General features: G+C 35.9%; 1 protein-coding gene across 1 annotated transcript in view; it reads left to right on the top strand.

The window, feature by feature from the left end:
• The first annotated feature begins 938 nt into the window (after positions 1 to 938).
• sdt (MAGUK p55 family member stardust) overlaps positions 939 to 18413 on the top strand; it is a 150341-nt gene continuing 132866 nt past the window's right edge. Inside the window, exons 1-2 of the mRNA XM_089246404.1 lie at positions 939 to 1587; positions 12881 to 12990. Of these exons, the coding sequence (XP_089102530.1) occupies positions 1521 to 1587; positions 12881 to 12990 (177 nt within the window). The 5' untranslated portion in view covers positions 939 to 1520. The remainder of the gene's footprint in view (positions 1588 to 12880; positions 12991 to 18413) is intronic.

Below are 18413 nucleotides of genomic sequence, written 5' to 3'. Positions count from 1 at the left end.
TCCCTCGTGTAATTTTGAATGAGTTGTTAAAAAACACACACACACACACACACACAATTTAGCTTCCCCCTCTAATTCAGCGCCCGGTACACCAAATTCACCTATACCCCCATTCTTGGCTTGAGAGAAAATGGGTCTGTCAAAGCCACATGCCAAAGGATTTAATGTTTGAATGTTTAGGGGTTCTCTATCTTGGACAAAATTTTAAGCTGTAACTTAAAACTCTGTTCAAGATGTTGCAAAGCATATACTTTATATTGCTTTGTTAAGAAGTTGAAGTCAAAATATACTTTTTTTATCCTGTTTTGTGGCTAAAGTTAGCGGCCCAATGCGGCCGCACCCTTCGCACCTGCTTAAGTCAGGCCCTGGCCTATCACTCGCTAAGCACTTCTATAAACATGCCACTGCCTACTCGCATAGCCCTCACAAGGGTGGGGCTGACGGCTCTCTAGCCCTGGGGCAAGGGATGATTGTCATTATTTTTTGTTTTTTCACGCTATAAATTAACTATGTAGAGGCGTGAAAAGTCTGGCCTAGTGACAGGGCCGCAACTAGGGTGGAGCGGGCGGGTCTCGTGGCCCGGGCGTTAGACCCGAGGGGGCGCAAATTTCATTCTGAAACCTCTCCTTCAACATTACAAGGAGGCGTCAAAATGGCCGCTTGCCCCGGGTGACCAAGCATTTAGTTGCGGCTCTGCCTAGGGGCCCTACTCGAGGTAGGCCATGCCTGCCCCTGGTTTACTAAACGAACTGCGTTACGATTATCAGCGCATCTCATCGCTACGCGTGGGGTGTGCTGACGTCATCGCGCTCGTGGCACACAGGTGATCTCACACGCGGTTTTTTTTTCGCGGCTCAATTTTACGCCACGCCTGAAGGTTATATATTTTTTCTCGCCAAAGATCCGTTATTGGCTAGTTTCGCGATGACGTTCGGCCGGCAACGGCGCCATCTACGAAGGAGAGAGAGTCAGAGAGAGGGAGAGACAGTTTCTTACATTATTCTGTTTGATGATTGTCAGATTGGAAGCTGTCAGGATTTTCTCGAAGGCGGTATTTTAAGTATATACGTTAGTTATTGTTTGTATTTTTTGCGATTCCGGCCTGGACGTTGGCCAAACAAAGTAAAAAAAAATTAACGATTTCACCGGGCCCAAAACGTAAACAAATATTTTAAGCCTAAGCTTACAATTTTAGTATTATTATTATTATTTTTATACCGTCTCTGTTTACAGCAGCATCGGTATAACCTTGAGAGAAGAGCGGGAGCCCTGACAGCTTTGAAAAAAATCGGATCTCATTAAAAATTATGTATAAGATGCGACCACGAAACCATGTTCTATGTGGTGATGAGTTGCATTTTACATGATCCTAAATTCTCTCCGATCATTATTAATTTTAATATAATTTATGTATATCGAGAGCACCCCCGTAGAAATGATTGTATGATGCGGCGAGTAGTTTCAACAAATATCGCCTCGTCTCCGGCCTGCTGAGAATTTCTACGGGATAAAATACTAAAATGGTCGATCTTGGTGGATATGTTATTATCCTCGTTGAGACCACTGATAAGAAGATCAAGTTGTATGGTAAGATCTCATTAATATACATTTTGCATGCTGGGAAACACTCTCAATCTGTATGTCTGTAGTTTATGATTTAAACTAAATTTTCTCCTTTTACCAAACTCTTCAATTGTTCAAATTTTCTGTACAGTCGATCCCGCTTATAACATTTTTCAGAAAAACCATTATGAAGAAAAGTTGTAAGCAGGGAAACAGTTTAAATGAGAAACTTCAATGAGTATTAATCAGGGCCATCTTAAGAGCATCATTGGCCCCCGGGCCAAGTGAGTTTTCTGCTGCTTTACCTGGCAAATTTACATTCTTAATCTAGAAAATTTCAACCAGTTCTCATTTTTGTGAGGCTCAGTTGAGCTCATGATAAGACAGCACTGGTATTAATGAGAGTTGGAACCGTGAAAATAGGTTGTAGTAAGCAGGAAAACGTTATAAGCAGGATCCACTGTATATTTTAGGACCCATTGGTCTCTGTAAAAAAAATAAATTCTTCAGAATTGATGTTTTTTTACAGTATCCAAAATAAAGGTGGCTGTAAAAGCTTTAGGATATATATAAATATTTTTCTAGAGTTGTAAATGTGCTAACCATTGTATAAACTGTAAATTAACTTGTTTTGCTGCACAGTTTCACAAAAATTTAACAAAATTAGTTCATCATAAATGTTGGGTATGCCCTTGCAGCTTGCATGTATCTTTCAAAAAAATTATAAGGTTATTGTGATGTTGAAAGTTCCACTGTATTGAGGATCTCATTGATATACATTTCACATGGCAATAAATCTTGGAAAAACCTTTTGAACGAACCTCTATATATTTTTCAGATCTCTTCCATTATTTATACTCTTAATACTCAGCCACATCCCTAATTTTTTCATTCTATTGGAACCACACATTATGATAAAATGATTAATTCTTATTTGTTTTTATTTTCTGTTTAAGAGATTGATGGTTAGATAACTAAAGAATTTTCCATTTCAAACCTAAAATGATATTAACCAGTCAGCTGTCCAATTAATTTCTTATTTTCCCCCCTTTTTTTAAAAGTTTGAAGCTAATAAAATGAATTCTCCTGGTTAAAATTTTTTATGAATACATTTAAACTGACTTCATGTTCTTAACTGTTTTTTAATATCATCAACAACAAAAAAATTATGATAATTGAAATAATTGCCAATTAATTTTCAAAAATTGAAATAATCAGATTGAAAATCTGTGCGACTGCATATGCCTGTATATATGTATGCCATATATGTAACTACCTGACTGGTTACGAGTAGTTTTGATTGAAAAAAAGACAAAGATTTGCTTTAGCTTGTAAAATTTATTTTTTAGTTTTCTTGCATAAAATAATTCTCATTTTAAAACCAGTTTATATCAAAGCTGCATTAAGAGTTATTATCTTTCAAGCGGCTTTGGTTTATATATAGGAGGCATTGGAAGTGTTTTGAACCTGCGGTTGCTTGTCTTGAACTTTATATATGAAATTTCTCTCTCTCAATTTCTGAATCAGTTTTGGGGGTGCTCAGACCTGCGCCACAATTTAATGTGGGTGCTCGAGCACTCCAATCTTTGATGCCATTGTATACACGTCCAACCTCTCTGTGCTGAGTTATTCTATAGCAAATCTAATTTGCCTTATCAAAATTTTCTTTTTCATCTTGACTTTTAAATGAGCAATACAGTAATCATGATTTCTTAGTATAAACAATAAACACATGAAATCACATTCTAATGAGGATCCTCTAATTTGAACAACATGTCTTCAATGACTGATCAGACATCTTTGACTCAGTTATCATGACTCCATAATACCCGCTTTACCCAAGGGCTCCCTTCAAAGTTGGACCTTGATCATACTATTAATTCCATATTAAAAATCGTATTCTATTAATGTTCCGGTAGGTATATGATGTAGTTGTTGAAGGATTTGTTATCAAGGAATGACCAATAAATTCAGATATGAATTTTTACATCAAAAACTGGAATTTTATCTACTTAAAAATTACAAATGCCAGTCTTACAGTTTAGATCTGTAAGACTGGCCCTCCCCCGATCCATACAAATATGAAATTTTACCTTAATATGAAATTATTTGTTTTGAAAAATCTTGAAAACAATATTTTTGACAGAATTCATTGACATAAATATTCATATAAAGAAAGAAATTCTATGTTTTATCAATTCTGTTTTAAAAAATGCTATGACAAAATGACCCAAGCGCTATAGATAATCTCATTTCTATCTAAAAGCTGCGATAATCGATTTAGCAATTCTTGAAAAAAAGTTTCCAGAGAGAAATCCTTTTTTTTCTTGGTGTTTCTTCTTCGCCTCCATCATCTTTTTATTTCAGAACATTTTTAATCTTGTTAATAACATAACTTTCTTTCCACTTTACTCTCACACCTGCCAATGGTTTGCTCTCTCTCTTTTTTTATACTCTCTAGTATAAGTGAATAAAACCTTCTATTCAAGTCTTTGAAGAAGCGAAAAAAAAAAAAAAAAAGAGAAAGAGAATACCCCATAAAAATACAAAGATTGGGGAAGATAATAAAATTTATTTTTCATCTCTTTTCAAAAGACTCGTTCGATTGTTTCCTCTTGAATGAAACATTTAATTTTTTCTGAGTGAAAGTTTCCGTAAAATTGCTTGTGAGACTTTGGAAAGATTCTCGGAAGCTGTTCATGATCGGTATAAACTGTGTTAAATTATTTTTTTTAGAAAATATCGTATTGAAATTTACGGGAATTTTCGCATTAACTATTAAAATTGCGTATGTGTGAAGAGGTTGGTTAATCAATCTTCACACAAACGTTGATACAGAAATGTCAGTGCATAAAAAAGGTAAAACTTTTTTGATCTGTGTCTCAGATATATCTCACAAGATGGCAGCATGAGCGGATCCGATGATTACGTTATCCGTTTTGTAATGAATTACGTACGAGATCCCCCTCTCCGCCTCATGGGACCTTGTTGAACGTTAACATGGGAAAACACTTGATGGAGTTGGAGAGGAGAAGAGAGCGTCTCTCGCGCGCAATGTTCAATCAATGCATATTCAGATTTATGACCTATTTATAGCATACTCGTGTAATGCCTCAAGTCAAATTCCTATTGCCGTACGTAGATGACTCTCCTGGGTATTTCTTTATCCAAATACAGTAGGGCAATGGTTCCCAAACTATGGGTCGCGAAAAAATTTGCTAAATCTAAAACACTCCTTAAGGTATCCGACTACCTTTCTTGTCACTTTTCTTTAAAATGGTACTGGAGTGAGCTTATAACATTTTTTAATAGAAAGTGCCCCAAAATGGTGGAAACAGTAAATTTTGGGCAACCTAGTGCCATTTTTTTGTAAAAAAATAACACTTTTTGTCAAATTTTAAGCAAAATTTATGTGATATTCTAAACACGATTGTAGACAGTTCTATGAATGAAATGTTTTGTTATTTTTACAGTGCATTCAGGTAGCAATGGTACAGGTTATGCACCAAAATTTAAAGGATTGTTTGATATGTTCGTAAGTTACTCAAATCTGATAATGTACGTGCGAATTTTTCGAAATTTTATTCTACATATCGTCTATAAAACACTAATTAGACAAATATATATGATAGTTCTTAGATTTTGGTTCATAACCACAACAATATGCAGTAAAATATCATATCAAAATTTCGTTAAATATATTAATACAATCAATACATTTTTATAAATCATGTTTCAAACTCAAGTAAAATGTCAAAAATAGCATTCTTCGTTGAATGCGTTTAACCACTTTACAATCAAGGACGTAATATTGCGTCCAAATGTCAGTGGCATAAATTCAAACAAGCTCTTTGTTTTCTTTCTTCTCTTCTCATCATCGCGAAGCTTTGTTGTAACCCTATGAAAAAAATGTAATTCTTTTTACCTCCGTGATGTATCCTGATCAAAGTTCCACTTTGAAATGCCCATAAAAGAAAAACTACTGGACAAAATGTTATCAAATTTGGTAATAGTTTACACGAAGTCATGGAATTCAATTTTCCGCAAAAAAAAAGTTCAAAAAATCAACCACAAGCGAGGATTGGTGTTTTATGCAGTATACGAAATAAAACATGAAGATATCGGTTTAAAATGTTTTTAATGAACAAAAATCAAACTGAAAAATCAAATGACGTGTAAAGCGTATTTGCATAATTCTAATTTGCATTCCCCCTGTCGTGAGTCATGTAGCCGTTGGGATTTTTCATAGCCCCACAAGTAGTTTCGTTTTAGAAACGATTAAGCACATTTTAAACCGATGTCTTCATGTCTTATTTCGTTTAACAATATTGCATACAGTGCCATTCCCCGCTGGTGGTGAATTTTTGAACCTTTTTTTTTTTTGCGGAAAATTGAACCCCATGAGACTTCCTGTAAACTCTTGCCAAGTTAGGTAACATTTTGTCCAGTAGTTTTCCTTTTATGGCCATTTCAAAGTGGAACTTTAATTATAAAGGCCCTGTATATATATTTAAGAGCGAAATTGAACAGGCGGGTGAAAAGAGAAATCTACTCTCTTATCTAACAGAGTATATAGTATAATAGATAAGTATATCTTTTATATTTATCTATTATATACTGTTTCCCTTTTTTCATTTGTTTTGTTTTTTTTACTTTTCTATTTCCCCCCCCCCTTCTCTTTTCTAACATGCGGTTGGCTTAGGACAAAGTTACCATATTTATCGCTGATTCATCAAACTGAAATCATCCGAATTTGCCAATCGCTTTTAAGCAAAGGGGTTAATTTTTTTATTCACGGATTACTTGTATGTAAAAACGCAATACTAAATAAGACGTAACTTTGGTCCTGAGTGTCGTATAAACAAAACAAGGCCTGTTTCGGAATCACAAAAATCAAGACTTCCATAAAAAAAAATAAAAATCGATATTTTCTTCCAAAATGACATTCTCAACGTAGTCGGATACCTTAACTTTCTAAGCTACTTATTATCTATATACGCACTCACTAGTCAAAAGTAAAGTACACAACTAATAAATAAAAAACTATAGGGTGTCTGAAAGGGAACTCCAGCATTAAAATTGAAAATCTTGAAAACAGTAAATGAAAAAAAAAATTTTTTTTTCGTCAGGTTTGACGAAATCATGTAAAAATATATATAGTTGTAGATTTTAGCGATAGGAAGCCCTGCAATCATTCAACTTCCATTGATTGTCAGACACAGGTTGATGCAGGGCCATAACTAGGATTTGTGCCACCCCACAACTTTAAAATTCGGTAATTTTATAACGGTGTTCTTTGCTCTCACCTAAAATTGCTACCCCCCTAAATTCTGCCTCCCGGGGCAGTTGTCTCCTCTAGTTCCGGCCCTGGGTTGACGTATCTGCTGAATACACACACGAGCACATTGTGTGTCTCGTGCCACACGTGGTTTTTCGCAAAAATTCAAAAATGCAGAGTTGATTAAATATATATTTTTAATGTTTATTTATTTGTGTTTGTCACAAACCGATGGCAAAAGGCAAAAGTGGCAGCACTAAAAACAGGTATTGGTTAATGAATTTGAAGCACCGAATACAAAGTACAAAAATTAAATATTAAAAGCGGATCTATTGCTGGGGGACCCCAAGTGAAATGCGATAATTCATTAAATTTTCGGAACTTCTATACGATAATATGGGAACAACAAATTCAAGAAAACGGGCAAAACCGGGTCATTTTTCAAAAAAAAAAAAAAATCACCATGCCGAGACTAATTTTTTAGCGATTTGTAAAATCACCCCTCCCTACAGCGAGCTCTAGATCCGGCCCTGTACGGGTTCAACATTCAACTATTATTGGTAACCAAACGATATTAAATAATGTCGATACAATTAAAACGACTGCAAAAACATGGTGATGGGGGGACATTTGTTCATGATCTTTCATAATTCAAAGAAAAAAATCTCTAAATTTGGTAATATACAAAAACCAATAGATTTTAGAAACGTTAATTTCATGTTTCAGAAATTCACGACTTGATTGATGTGCCAAGTTTTTGTCTAGGTATTTCGTTCTATAATATCTGTAAGCATTACAGTGGTAGGAAAACATGCGACCAGGTCTCGAGAATTTTTATAACAAAATGTGCAGTTCCGAGTGGGTTAATGAGAAGCACCCTTTCATTCACATGAATCCATTTATTTCCAAGTCGAATGTGGACAAAAACTCTCTTGTATTTTAAATCATTATTCAAAAGAAATTGTTCCGTTCCAAAGTTAGATTTTTAGATTATGGGGTCATTCAAGTAGTACGTCAGCATCGAGGGGGTTTAGATGATGCTCACGTCATCAACCAACCTTTATAAAAATATGAAATATTCTTAATAGCATCTTACTCAGTGCGCCAAAAACGAGGAAAACTTTTCGCTAGTTTGTGGGCACCTGAACTAATATTCTCCCTAATAATAAGTCCCCTACAGATCCACTTTAGTGATCTCTAAATGTTTGGCGGATCCTTCAAGTGCTCTGGAAATGTGTCACGCATCACTCAAATGATCCGTAATTATGCCGCGGATCACTTAAATAATTAGGGAATGTGCCGTGAGGGTAATTTCAGTGATGTAGAACTGCACTGGGGCCGCTTAAGTGCTCTAAAACTATGCCAAATGCCACTCAAGGGATCTCTAAATGTGCCACGGATCGTTTAAGTGTTCTGGGAACTGTATCGCGGGTTACTTAAGTGATCTGTGAATGTGCTACGGTCCTACTTAAGTGATCTGTGAATGTGCCACGGTCCTACTTAAGTGATCTGAAAATGCGCCACGGGCCGCTTAAATGTTCAGGAATTGGGCCGCGGGTCATTTAAGCGATCTGTAAATGTGCCGCTTAGTTAATTTTCACAAAATTAGGTTTGGGGGGCAGGCCACATTTGGTCCACGGGACAAGGGTTTACCATGTCTTAAAGGGTGGGTCACAATGAATTTCTTTCTTAAAAAGAAATTTTGAGTTCTTCAAATAGCAATGAAATTAACAAATTGATTACAAGATTATGATTATAAATATAAAGGTATTTGCTTTCGAAATTTTAATTTTTAAAAAAAAATACTTTTTACATTAAAAAAATGAATTTTCGTCTGGGGGGTGCATGAGTCCCCCTATGCCCCCCTCCCGCGTACGTCTCTGATCCCACCAATATGCGTTAGAAAGTAGGGGGCAGTGCTAAGGAAATTTTGCTAACAAGGGGGGGGGGGGTCAAAAATGACTAAAAATTTGCTGACGTAATACTTGAACGGCCCTATACACATATGAATAGCATCGGTGCTGCTACATGCATCGATTAAATTTTTAACTGAAGTTAAAAAAAGCTGGGTCACACACACCAAAAAAAAAATTGTCTAAAGACGGTCGCAGTTCACAAAAAGTTTGGGAAGCGGTGCAGTAGGCTCTCACTAATCCGGACTGCCGGAAGTTAGTTGAAAAGTCCATTTAAATGATATAAACCACTGCACGCACACATAGTGATATGTTTTCCTCTTCTCTATGCTCGAAGAAAACCCTCCTAAATACAACAAATAATACGCCGGATTGCTGGACGGGCCGGACTGGCGCTTGGCCAGATTATCGAGACTTTAGTGAAACTTTGCATAGTGAAACTTTGATAAAGATGCGCAGCTATTTGTTTGGACCCGTGAACTCATTTTTTTTTTTTTTTTTGCTTGAGAGATGTGTTGTTTCGCGCAAGTTTGCCATATTTTGACGGAAGTTTAATTCAAAAAATCACATTATTTTCTTAGGATACATTTGTATTTCTTCTCAGATTCCATTATTTCACACCTTTAATTCGTTAATCATGACGTGCAGTTTTAATGCTTTTTCTACTGCATTCATTGTAATAATTTCAATCTGTATAAAATTCTGTCTCTCATGTATGTTTCTTTAGAATCAGGGTTGGGTTTATGATATGACAAGCGTCAAAAACTGTCGAAAACCATCAAATACCTAGAAGAATACTTTTGTATAATATTTTGAACACAATAGGTATATACAATGATGAGAAACTTTTTTTGTATATTATGTTTTAGTTTTAAACATAATATACAAAGTTTTTATTGATTTATTACAATAATTAAAAGAAAATATTAATTATAATTTGCAATTTGAAATTTTTCGACATACAAAGAGTCTAGAACAGATAACATATAATTTTATGGTCCATTTTATCTAAACTACTGATTACCCTTGTTCAATTTACTAAACTAGCTGTTTATTCTAAATATATGCGATAGAGCATCAGGGTTACGTTTTTTACCTCGGAAATTAGCTTATAATTAAAACAGTCAAAAACTTATTGTCAATGTTGTTAAATAGTTTTAATTTTTTTTTTAACCTGATGGGGATATGTTTTAAATAACAAAACACTTACTTTCAATATAGGTTAACATGTTTTTATATTTTGGATTGTAACTACTGAGAAAAATTACCTGTTTTTTGATATTTTAAATTTTTTCGTCTGTCCAAAATTTCATTACAAATGAATTTTTTTTTGTGCAGCTTTTGTTAATACACCTAACTCATTTATTCTCAACTAAAAATTTCATGGCATAGGCTGTATAAATCCAGATTTTTAAAGAGTATTTTCAATCAAAGCAGAGCTGGCAGGACTTGATATCCAAAGCATTGTTTTACAAGTTTAGATGCAGCTTGAATTGAAAAACCATTGCATTAAGAATGTTAGTGAATATACCATTCCATATTTTAGTCAAACGTAGCAATTCTTACTGTTGTACCAAGAATAAGTTATAGGAGTTTCGTAAGCATCATATATACAAGAAACACCACCTATAGAACAAAGCCTCCGCACGAAGCTCGTGACGTCACTGAAGAAGGCCATTTCACCTATTGCCATTGGATATAGCAGGCTGACGCATGCGACCTTTTTTTGCAGTATATCTAATGGCAATAGGAGAAATGACCTTTATTGACGCTACAAGCTTCGTGCGGAGGCCTTGTTCTATAGGTGGTGTTGATACAAGCCAGCACTGCCAAATTAAAGGACATTTTAGTTCTACAATTCATTATGTATTTTGATTGCTAGATATATTCTAATTTTATGTAAAATACGGATATTGTTTTAAGCATCAGTGATTATCTATATAATTTAATAACAGAAATCAGCATTGCATGTACAGGGTGATTCAGAAAAGATGAGAAAATCTTTAACAGGTAATAGTACACACTAATGTAAACAATTGTCATCAAAGAATGCATGGTCTAACATGAAACGCAAACATGCGAGCGCGCTTCAAAATAGTCGCTCCGCAAACTTTAAAACGGCATTCCTGTTGAAATTTATCTGGCGAAAAAGAACACCATGCACGCAAATGTAACTGGGGAAGAAAAAAACAGTATGCAAATCTGTGTCACAGTGAATAAAAGGTGCGACGCCAGCCCCGTGAAGTTATTCCAGCGTGCAACCGTTCTAACAGTTGTAACGTAGATGATAACGACTCTCTTTAGTAATACTGAAAAAGCAAACATGCATTTCATTTACGGAGCTGCAAACGGAAGTGCCACAGAGGCAGCAAGAACGTACGGTGAGCGTTTTCCCCATTATCCCGTACGTTACAACTGTTATAACGGTTGCACGCAGGAATAACTTCACAGGGCGTCCTTCACGTCCGCGCCTTTTATTCACTGTGACGCAGATTTGCAAACGGTTTCTTCTTCCCCAGGTTACATTTGCATGCATTGTGTTCTTTTTCTCCCGATAAATTTCAACAGGAATGCCGTTTTAACGTTTGCGGAGCGGCCGTTTCGAAACGCGCTAGCGCATTTGCGTTTCATGTTAGACCATGCATTCTTTGATGACAATTGTTTGTATTGGCGTGTACTATCACCTCTTAAAGTTTTTCCTATATTTTCTGAATCACCCTGTACATGGTGTAAAAGATATTTTTAAACACACCCATCTGTTATAAAAGTGTACAGCAGATGTTTATATCTATACATGTATGAGCATACATGTTTATATATACACATGTATAAGCAGTTAAAGAAATTTTTGAAGACTAGGAATCACATCTTAAATTGAAATTTCTTTAACACATCAAGACATGCAGAACACAAATACACAAAAAACACATATTACAGTCCAATATTAACCGAAGGGATCATACGATCCGTCCAGGGTTCATTAATTCATAATACTTTGCAACAGACCAACCAGGTAAAAAACAGCACTATATCTTGACTTGAGTACATAAAAATGAGTATTCACTATGCTTGCACTTTCAGAAATTGATGTCATTAATTTGCAACCATATATTCATGCTCATTGAAATTTAAAATTGATCAGAACCCCCCCCCCAAAAAAAAACCCCATAAATACAGTCAAATATAAGAGACCCAAAAAAAAATAAGAATATCAAATCATTCCATACTTCCTTCAGCTTTTATGCTATGCTTTATTCAAATTGTATATTTTATAAGAAAAAGCGTATACACATAATATATGGTCCAAAATAATTCTGTAAGGAATAGAAAATTATTTTACAATCATATTAAGTATTTATTCTTTGTATAACATAGTCACTCTTTAGCAATTAATGTGTGTATTTCCAATAGGAATTTTTATATGGAAAAGCAATGTTTGAGGTTTTTGACATGCCATTTTGAACCTTCAAAAACTGTCATGCGTCAAAAACCTTCCAACCCTGTTTAAAATATTGGGCATGCTTTGTTCACTGCGCATGTGCGAGATCAATTTTTTTTTTGTCAGAAATTTCATTTCACCAGGGCTGTAGCCCCCCTCCGAATTTCTATTCACTAAGAAGAAAAATGATTTATATCTGTCCGAAATGTCTTAATTCCCTCGAAAAATTTGCATATTTTTGATTCATGATTTTAATTTAATTAACGCTTACGAAATTTATTTTCTGTGAACGAAGTATATTTCTTTTTGTATTTAATTTTAAATTAAAATTATTTTCCATTGAATAACTTTTTAAATAAATAAAAATGTAATATTTCTGTTTATAAATTGTGCTTAATTTTATTCTGTTTAGTTCTGTAATTTTCTGAAAAAATTAAAATATCGAAAGAAAATACCTTTTGTACAGTATTTTTAACAAATTTCTGTTAATTTAAATGCTTTTTGAATGGTGGTAACTCAAAACTTCTCGGGAAGAAAATGTTTGTGCCCCCTTCAAGTCGATCTTGCGAATGCCGCTATGGCGAGTTGCATTTTTGTCTTGATTCTTTATTTTAGAACATACCGCCGTTCTATTTAACTTAATATGCACTTCGTTAAAAAATGTTTTTCAATGGTTTTTCTTTCTAGGATCTCCTGCTGACCGGGCGGATTTGGAGGTTGGGGATGAGATTCTAGAAGTCAACGGCAGGTCCCTTGACAACTGTAGCCATACTGAAGTCATCTCTCACATTCATCAGGTAAGAAACAACTCAGAGTTCATTCATTTTGATTACCATTAAAATTTCATTCAAGTACCATGTCAGGTTCCGCTTTCCATAATATTTTTTTTGGAGCCGTCCATCACGGTCAAGTTACTCGCAAGGATGTAATGCTGCGAGAATTCTCGAGCCATCCACTCTACTGTTTCGTTTTCGAAAGGGCTTTCAAACGAAAGTCATTTACATCAAATCTTCGTCGTTGTTCCGCTTCTTGCTGAGACTAACACAGGCCGGATTAACTACACCAAACCTTCAATTTTTTTCGGAAAGAATAAAAAAGATATTAAAGTAAGCACTAGTATTTACATTTTGACCTCGTATTTCGAAGGGGCGGCAATCAACCGTCTCGGTTTTTATTAACTGAGATTGGCAGGTAGGTGTGTGTTGGGTCGACTATTTTTGAGAATAGTAAAAATCTTTCAAGTTTCTATTAATTTTTTTTCTCTTATTGATTCAATCGACTTTTTTTCCCCCACTGCATTGTTTAACGTTGGTAAGTAGACTTGCGATGTTGAGCGGCTTTTCGATTAGAAGACGAGTTCTGAATGGATCTTCTAATATAGGTATTTAGATTGTTTATATGTCATGCGATGAGTTCTAAACCCATTCTGAAATCGCCTAAGGTTGAAATAGACTGCTGCTGCAAATTGCAGTGGATAAATAAACGTTTAGATTTTTAAACTGTGTATATGAGATGAACATCCAAATGGCTATACTGTAATTAATTACAATTATAGTCAATCATACTCATAATTATCATAAAATACTTTATAAATCATGAAAATATTCTTGATTCAGGTGAAGAATAAAAATTGTAGTAAGCTTCGTAGAGTATACAAGAAAAAAGGAAACATTTTTCTAAGAAAGTTGGGACGAGGCCAAACTTACGTGAAAATACGGGGCATTTGGTAACCTTATATACATGCATTAAATTATGGCCCTCGGACTGAAAATATTGTGCACCTGTGCTTAAGGGTATGTTCACACTCATAGACAAAATCGCGCAAAAAATCAAAGCTGTAGATCCCGGTTTAATTAACCCTCGTGTGCAGAAAATGACCGCGGTGCGAAAAAAACAGGATCAAATGGTATAAACCAGTGATTCCCAAACTTTTTAGGTGGAAAAGTTCAACGCGAAGCACTAATGTTCACCTAACACTTATAGGACCTAAACACACGGAATACATAATAACACGGAAACAATTTTATAAGCAATAATTAGTACAAATGATCTAACGCAGTGGTGGCCACCTAGGCACCAGAACCTAGGGCTTCAGGCTATTTCAGCCCCCGAATAAATTTTGTGGGGGGGGGGGGCTAAGACCCCAATAATTAATTAATATGCAATACAATGTAACCCTCCCACGTACAGGCCTTAGTCTCAAGGGCCCCCCCCCCATTTCTTTTATGTGGACATCTCTGGTGGCCAACACTTTCCCGAACGGTGCCACTATTAAGAACATTTTGATATTCGATCCATCTCTTGAAAAATCCAACGTGCAGATCATACGTCCCGCTATTACGGAATATAGTTCCTTCCACCTATTTTTTGTTGTTTTTGTTTCCATAAAAATTCTCGTTTTGTCACTTGTTTTTAAGCAAAACTTTTTGATTTTTTAATTGTAAATCATTACGTGCATTGATAGAACCTGATTTTATTTACAATATGTTGCACATGGCCATCGGAATCTGAAGGCTCAGGATACAGCCCCCCCCCCCAGCAATAATTCATGAATATATAGACGATCCATGGGAACACTTTTAAATTTCGTACTTATGTGACGTCCAGCAACCTAGCCTCCCCGTCCGATCCCTAATTCTCTCTTTACGCTTTTCTTTTCAAATTAGAAACGAAACCAAAACACCAAAATTATCTACAAGGCTGTCTCAATGCATGGTCCCGGGGGGCATCGTGATAATGAGATTGGTACTAGGATTTTCGAGAAATAAGTATAGTAATCGATGGGTAGACACTTCGAGTTATGTAAGGTCCCAGCATGTCTTCTGCCCGGGAGCCGATGGGTTATTAAGACGGCCCTGGTTATCTCATGACTTTCCTTCAATGTGTTTCCGTTTGAATAAAATTATATAAAGTTTATTAAAAATATATTGTTAATTTCACCCCTGTTTAATGAAAATTGTGGAGGCATTGAAATTTTTACACGTTCCTTAATCAAAAAGAGGTCAATGAGTAAAGAGTTATTCTATTTAAGTACTAGAAGAAATTAGTGTATACTAGAAGAAACTTACGGTACTTCGTAACTTTCTTCCATAAGGAAGTAATTCATCAAGGTATTGATAATTAAATCTATTCATTTATACTGCTTTTTAATGTGAAAAAATCTTACAAGCTAAATGCCTGTTTATTCTCAAGAAATTTTACAGGGGAAATTAAAAATATTTTTTCTAATACCATCAAAGACGATGTGAAACCTTGATTCATGCATACGATCGATTTCATTCAAAAAATCGGAACTTGGGACTGCTGTCAGAATTTACGACTACAGATATGTACAGTCTTCTATCACAGCGACGAGATCTAAAACAATAATAATAAATAAAATAAAACTGAATTGTCATTTTATTCCGAAATGCTCGAGCAGCGCCTGTAATACCTCACCAGGATAAAGTTCTCTTACCTGAGAATTTTGCGAGAAGTGTGCTAGCCAACTGTGTTCAATAAATTTCTGTAGCAATGAAAGTCAGGTTTCCATTTCATTTTTTTTCTGAACTATCGGCCTTCACAATGCCCCAGAACTTAATATTTTGGTGGAATTTATGGAAAGTAGCGATTTTTTTTTCCAAATGCACCAATAGCGGTTTATAGAATGGTTGGCACTCTGAACGTCCTTTCAGCTGACGAGATTCAGAAGTCTTTTAAGAAGTCATCTGAAAAATTACAAGTAAAACTGCTGACCATTTAACATTAAAATGGGAATCGCACGGAACCGGAATTTCGCACCCCCTAGTAGGATAAATGCGGTTTAGTGTAAAAACGAAACCTCCGGTATTTGCTCCGATACATATTATACAGGGTGCATAGGTAACAGGGCGTATGGCATTTTACTGGCGAACCATTGACCCTAGAGACATACTTCCAATTAGAAAAAGTATCCAAATAATGTGTAGTATTCAGATATGTCATTGATGTTGCAAGAAGATGTATAGTTATTAAAATAAAAAATTAACTTTTTATGCAGTCCCCGTGTGCCCAAAAACACAATTAAAACGTTGTTGCCCTGTCTTTCTGATGCTAATGAAAAAAATCCACGTGTAAATGCTTTATTCGCTGAGATATACGAATTCGAAAAATGGACAAAAGTTGGGAAAAAAACAGTATTTAATGCAAACGTAATAGCTAGCATCCAGGGGCCTTCCTAATTGTGGGGGAGGCGATATAAAGTACGAACTGTGCCAACGAAGTACCGAAAAGACCTGGATCACAAATGGTTAATAAGCCCCGTACAGAAGCAAAATTACCATTAAAATGATGCAAACAGAATAAACCAAACTAAACTTGAGATTAAAATGCTCCTGCTGAAAATGTAAATGCACTAGTATTGCGTGTCTACGGGTAATAATCTGCACTGAGAAATTCAGTTACAGTCGAACCCCGATTTAACGCCACCATCCGTCCCAAGGAATTTTGTATGTGAATGAAAATATACCCTGCATCGTCTTGGCTAAAAAAAAAAATTGAATGAAATATGCACAATTGTGCATGTCAGAACTAAATTCGTTTGCTATGACAAACGTGTTTTTAATTTAAGCTTTCTGATCATTTGAAAGTAGTTTTAAGTGGTAACTGATACATTTTTTTACAAAATTGATGAACAGTTTTTGCATCTTTACGATTGAAAACAGTTTATATTCCTTGTAGTTTACAGATTATACAAATACAAAAACAACGTCACAACAGGGAAAATGCTCAACGAGGTGGCTGATAAAAAGATGCCCATAACAAATATGGATGTCATATATTACAAAAATGCAGCAACCCAATTAAAAATGCCATAACAAACAATATTTACAAATACAACGCCACAACAGGCAAATTGCCCAACGAGGTGGCTGACTAAGAACATCATGGATCCCCGAGCCCTACCCACTACTGCTCCACCACACATGCACCCCGCCCACCCCCCACCCCCGCGGAACCCCTACGAATCGGTACATGCGGGAATGTGCGTGTACGTGTAGTGAAACCTGACGTGAAGTTTTTTTTGTTTCCCTGTAATGCTTGTTATGTGTAGTGCTGCCATCTGCCACCAGTTTTTCTAACTATGAGTGAAGTGTTATGATTGAATGATTTATCGTTGTAGGACTGTTGCTCTCTGTGGCGAGACTTTTTAACGGGGAGATCGGCTCGCATTTGCGGCTTGAAGTTGGGAACCACAGAAAACCAACTTCAGCCGACCACCACTGTGGGGTTCGAACCCGGACCCCCCAATATATATCCAGTCGCGCCCCGCTCCCCATATTCGCGGTTTCTTTTTACCCCTTTATTGGATTTTTTTTTTGCAACACCCAGAAATCGTCATTCATGTGTTTTGTTGACAAAATTTGAGTTGTGCATGTTTAGGATAGCTCATTTTTGGGTGGCTCGCTAATGACATTACTGTCATCACTAGAGCCGTGGCAACTCCCAAGAGAGAAACAGTCACCTCCGGTTATTTTGGCCACAATGTGCGCTAATGGAGACAACCATTTCTACGGAGCCAACTGAGTTACTTACCCCGATCCGGCGAATGTGATTTGCCATACGGGGGTTCCCCGGAGGGAGCATTTATTTTCTCAATATAAAAAAAAATTACATGTTAAAATATATATACATTCTATCCTCGAGAGCACCATTGGTCCCCGAGGTTAACAATTCACCTTACAAAATTATTTACATTGCATTACAATTAAAATAACAGAACAAAAGATTACTACTACAGCTTACATTATACCTCGGCTAGTCCCATTAACATCACGCGAGCAGGAATTTGATGATCCTGAGGTTATTATCCTAAGACGTCATTACTGCTTTAATATTGAGCGAGGCGTAATTAATGCAGTTAACTGCTCCTGTAACTGAAGCTGTACCAAATGAAGATCATCAAGATGAAGAACTCGAAGACAAGTTCACCATGAGTAGCATTGCGGAAGGGCTTCGCACGTCCAAATCAGCAATAGATTGTTTTTATGACAGATCCCTCTATGGTACACTCTTCACATGTAGAAAAATTAGCAGAGGAAGCTTTGTCATCATATTCCAACGTACTTGATGATATGAAGAAGAAACGGCAAACAGAAATCGCAATGTTCTTTCAGAAAACATCGCCAATAATCGCTGCACCCTCTTTTACATTCCCTTATACCTCTGCGTTACCCTGCTCTTCTCATGATGTTCAATAAAC

Source organism: Pholcus phalangioides, unplaced genomic scaffold, assembly GCF_987345545.1.
Source record: "Pholcus phalangioides strain wild (caught in Gottingen) unplaced genomic scaffold, Ppha-v1.0 ptg000017l_1, whole genome shotgun sequence".
Classification (NCBI taxonomy): Eukaryota; Metazoa; Arthropoda; class Arachnida; order Araneae; family Pholcidae; genus Pholcus; species Pholcus phalangioides.
This window is presented reverse-complemented; position numbering and strand designations above follow the sequence as displayed.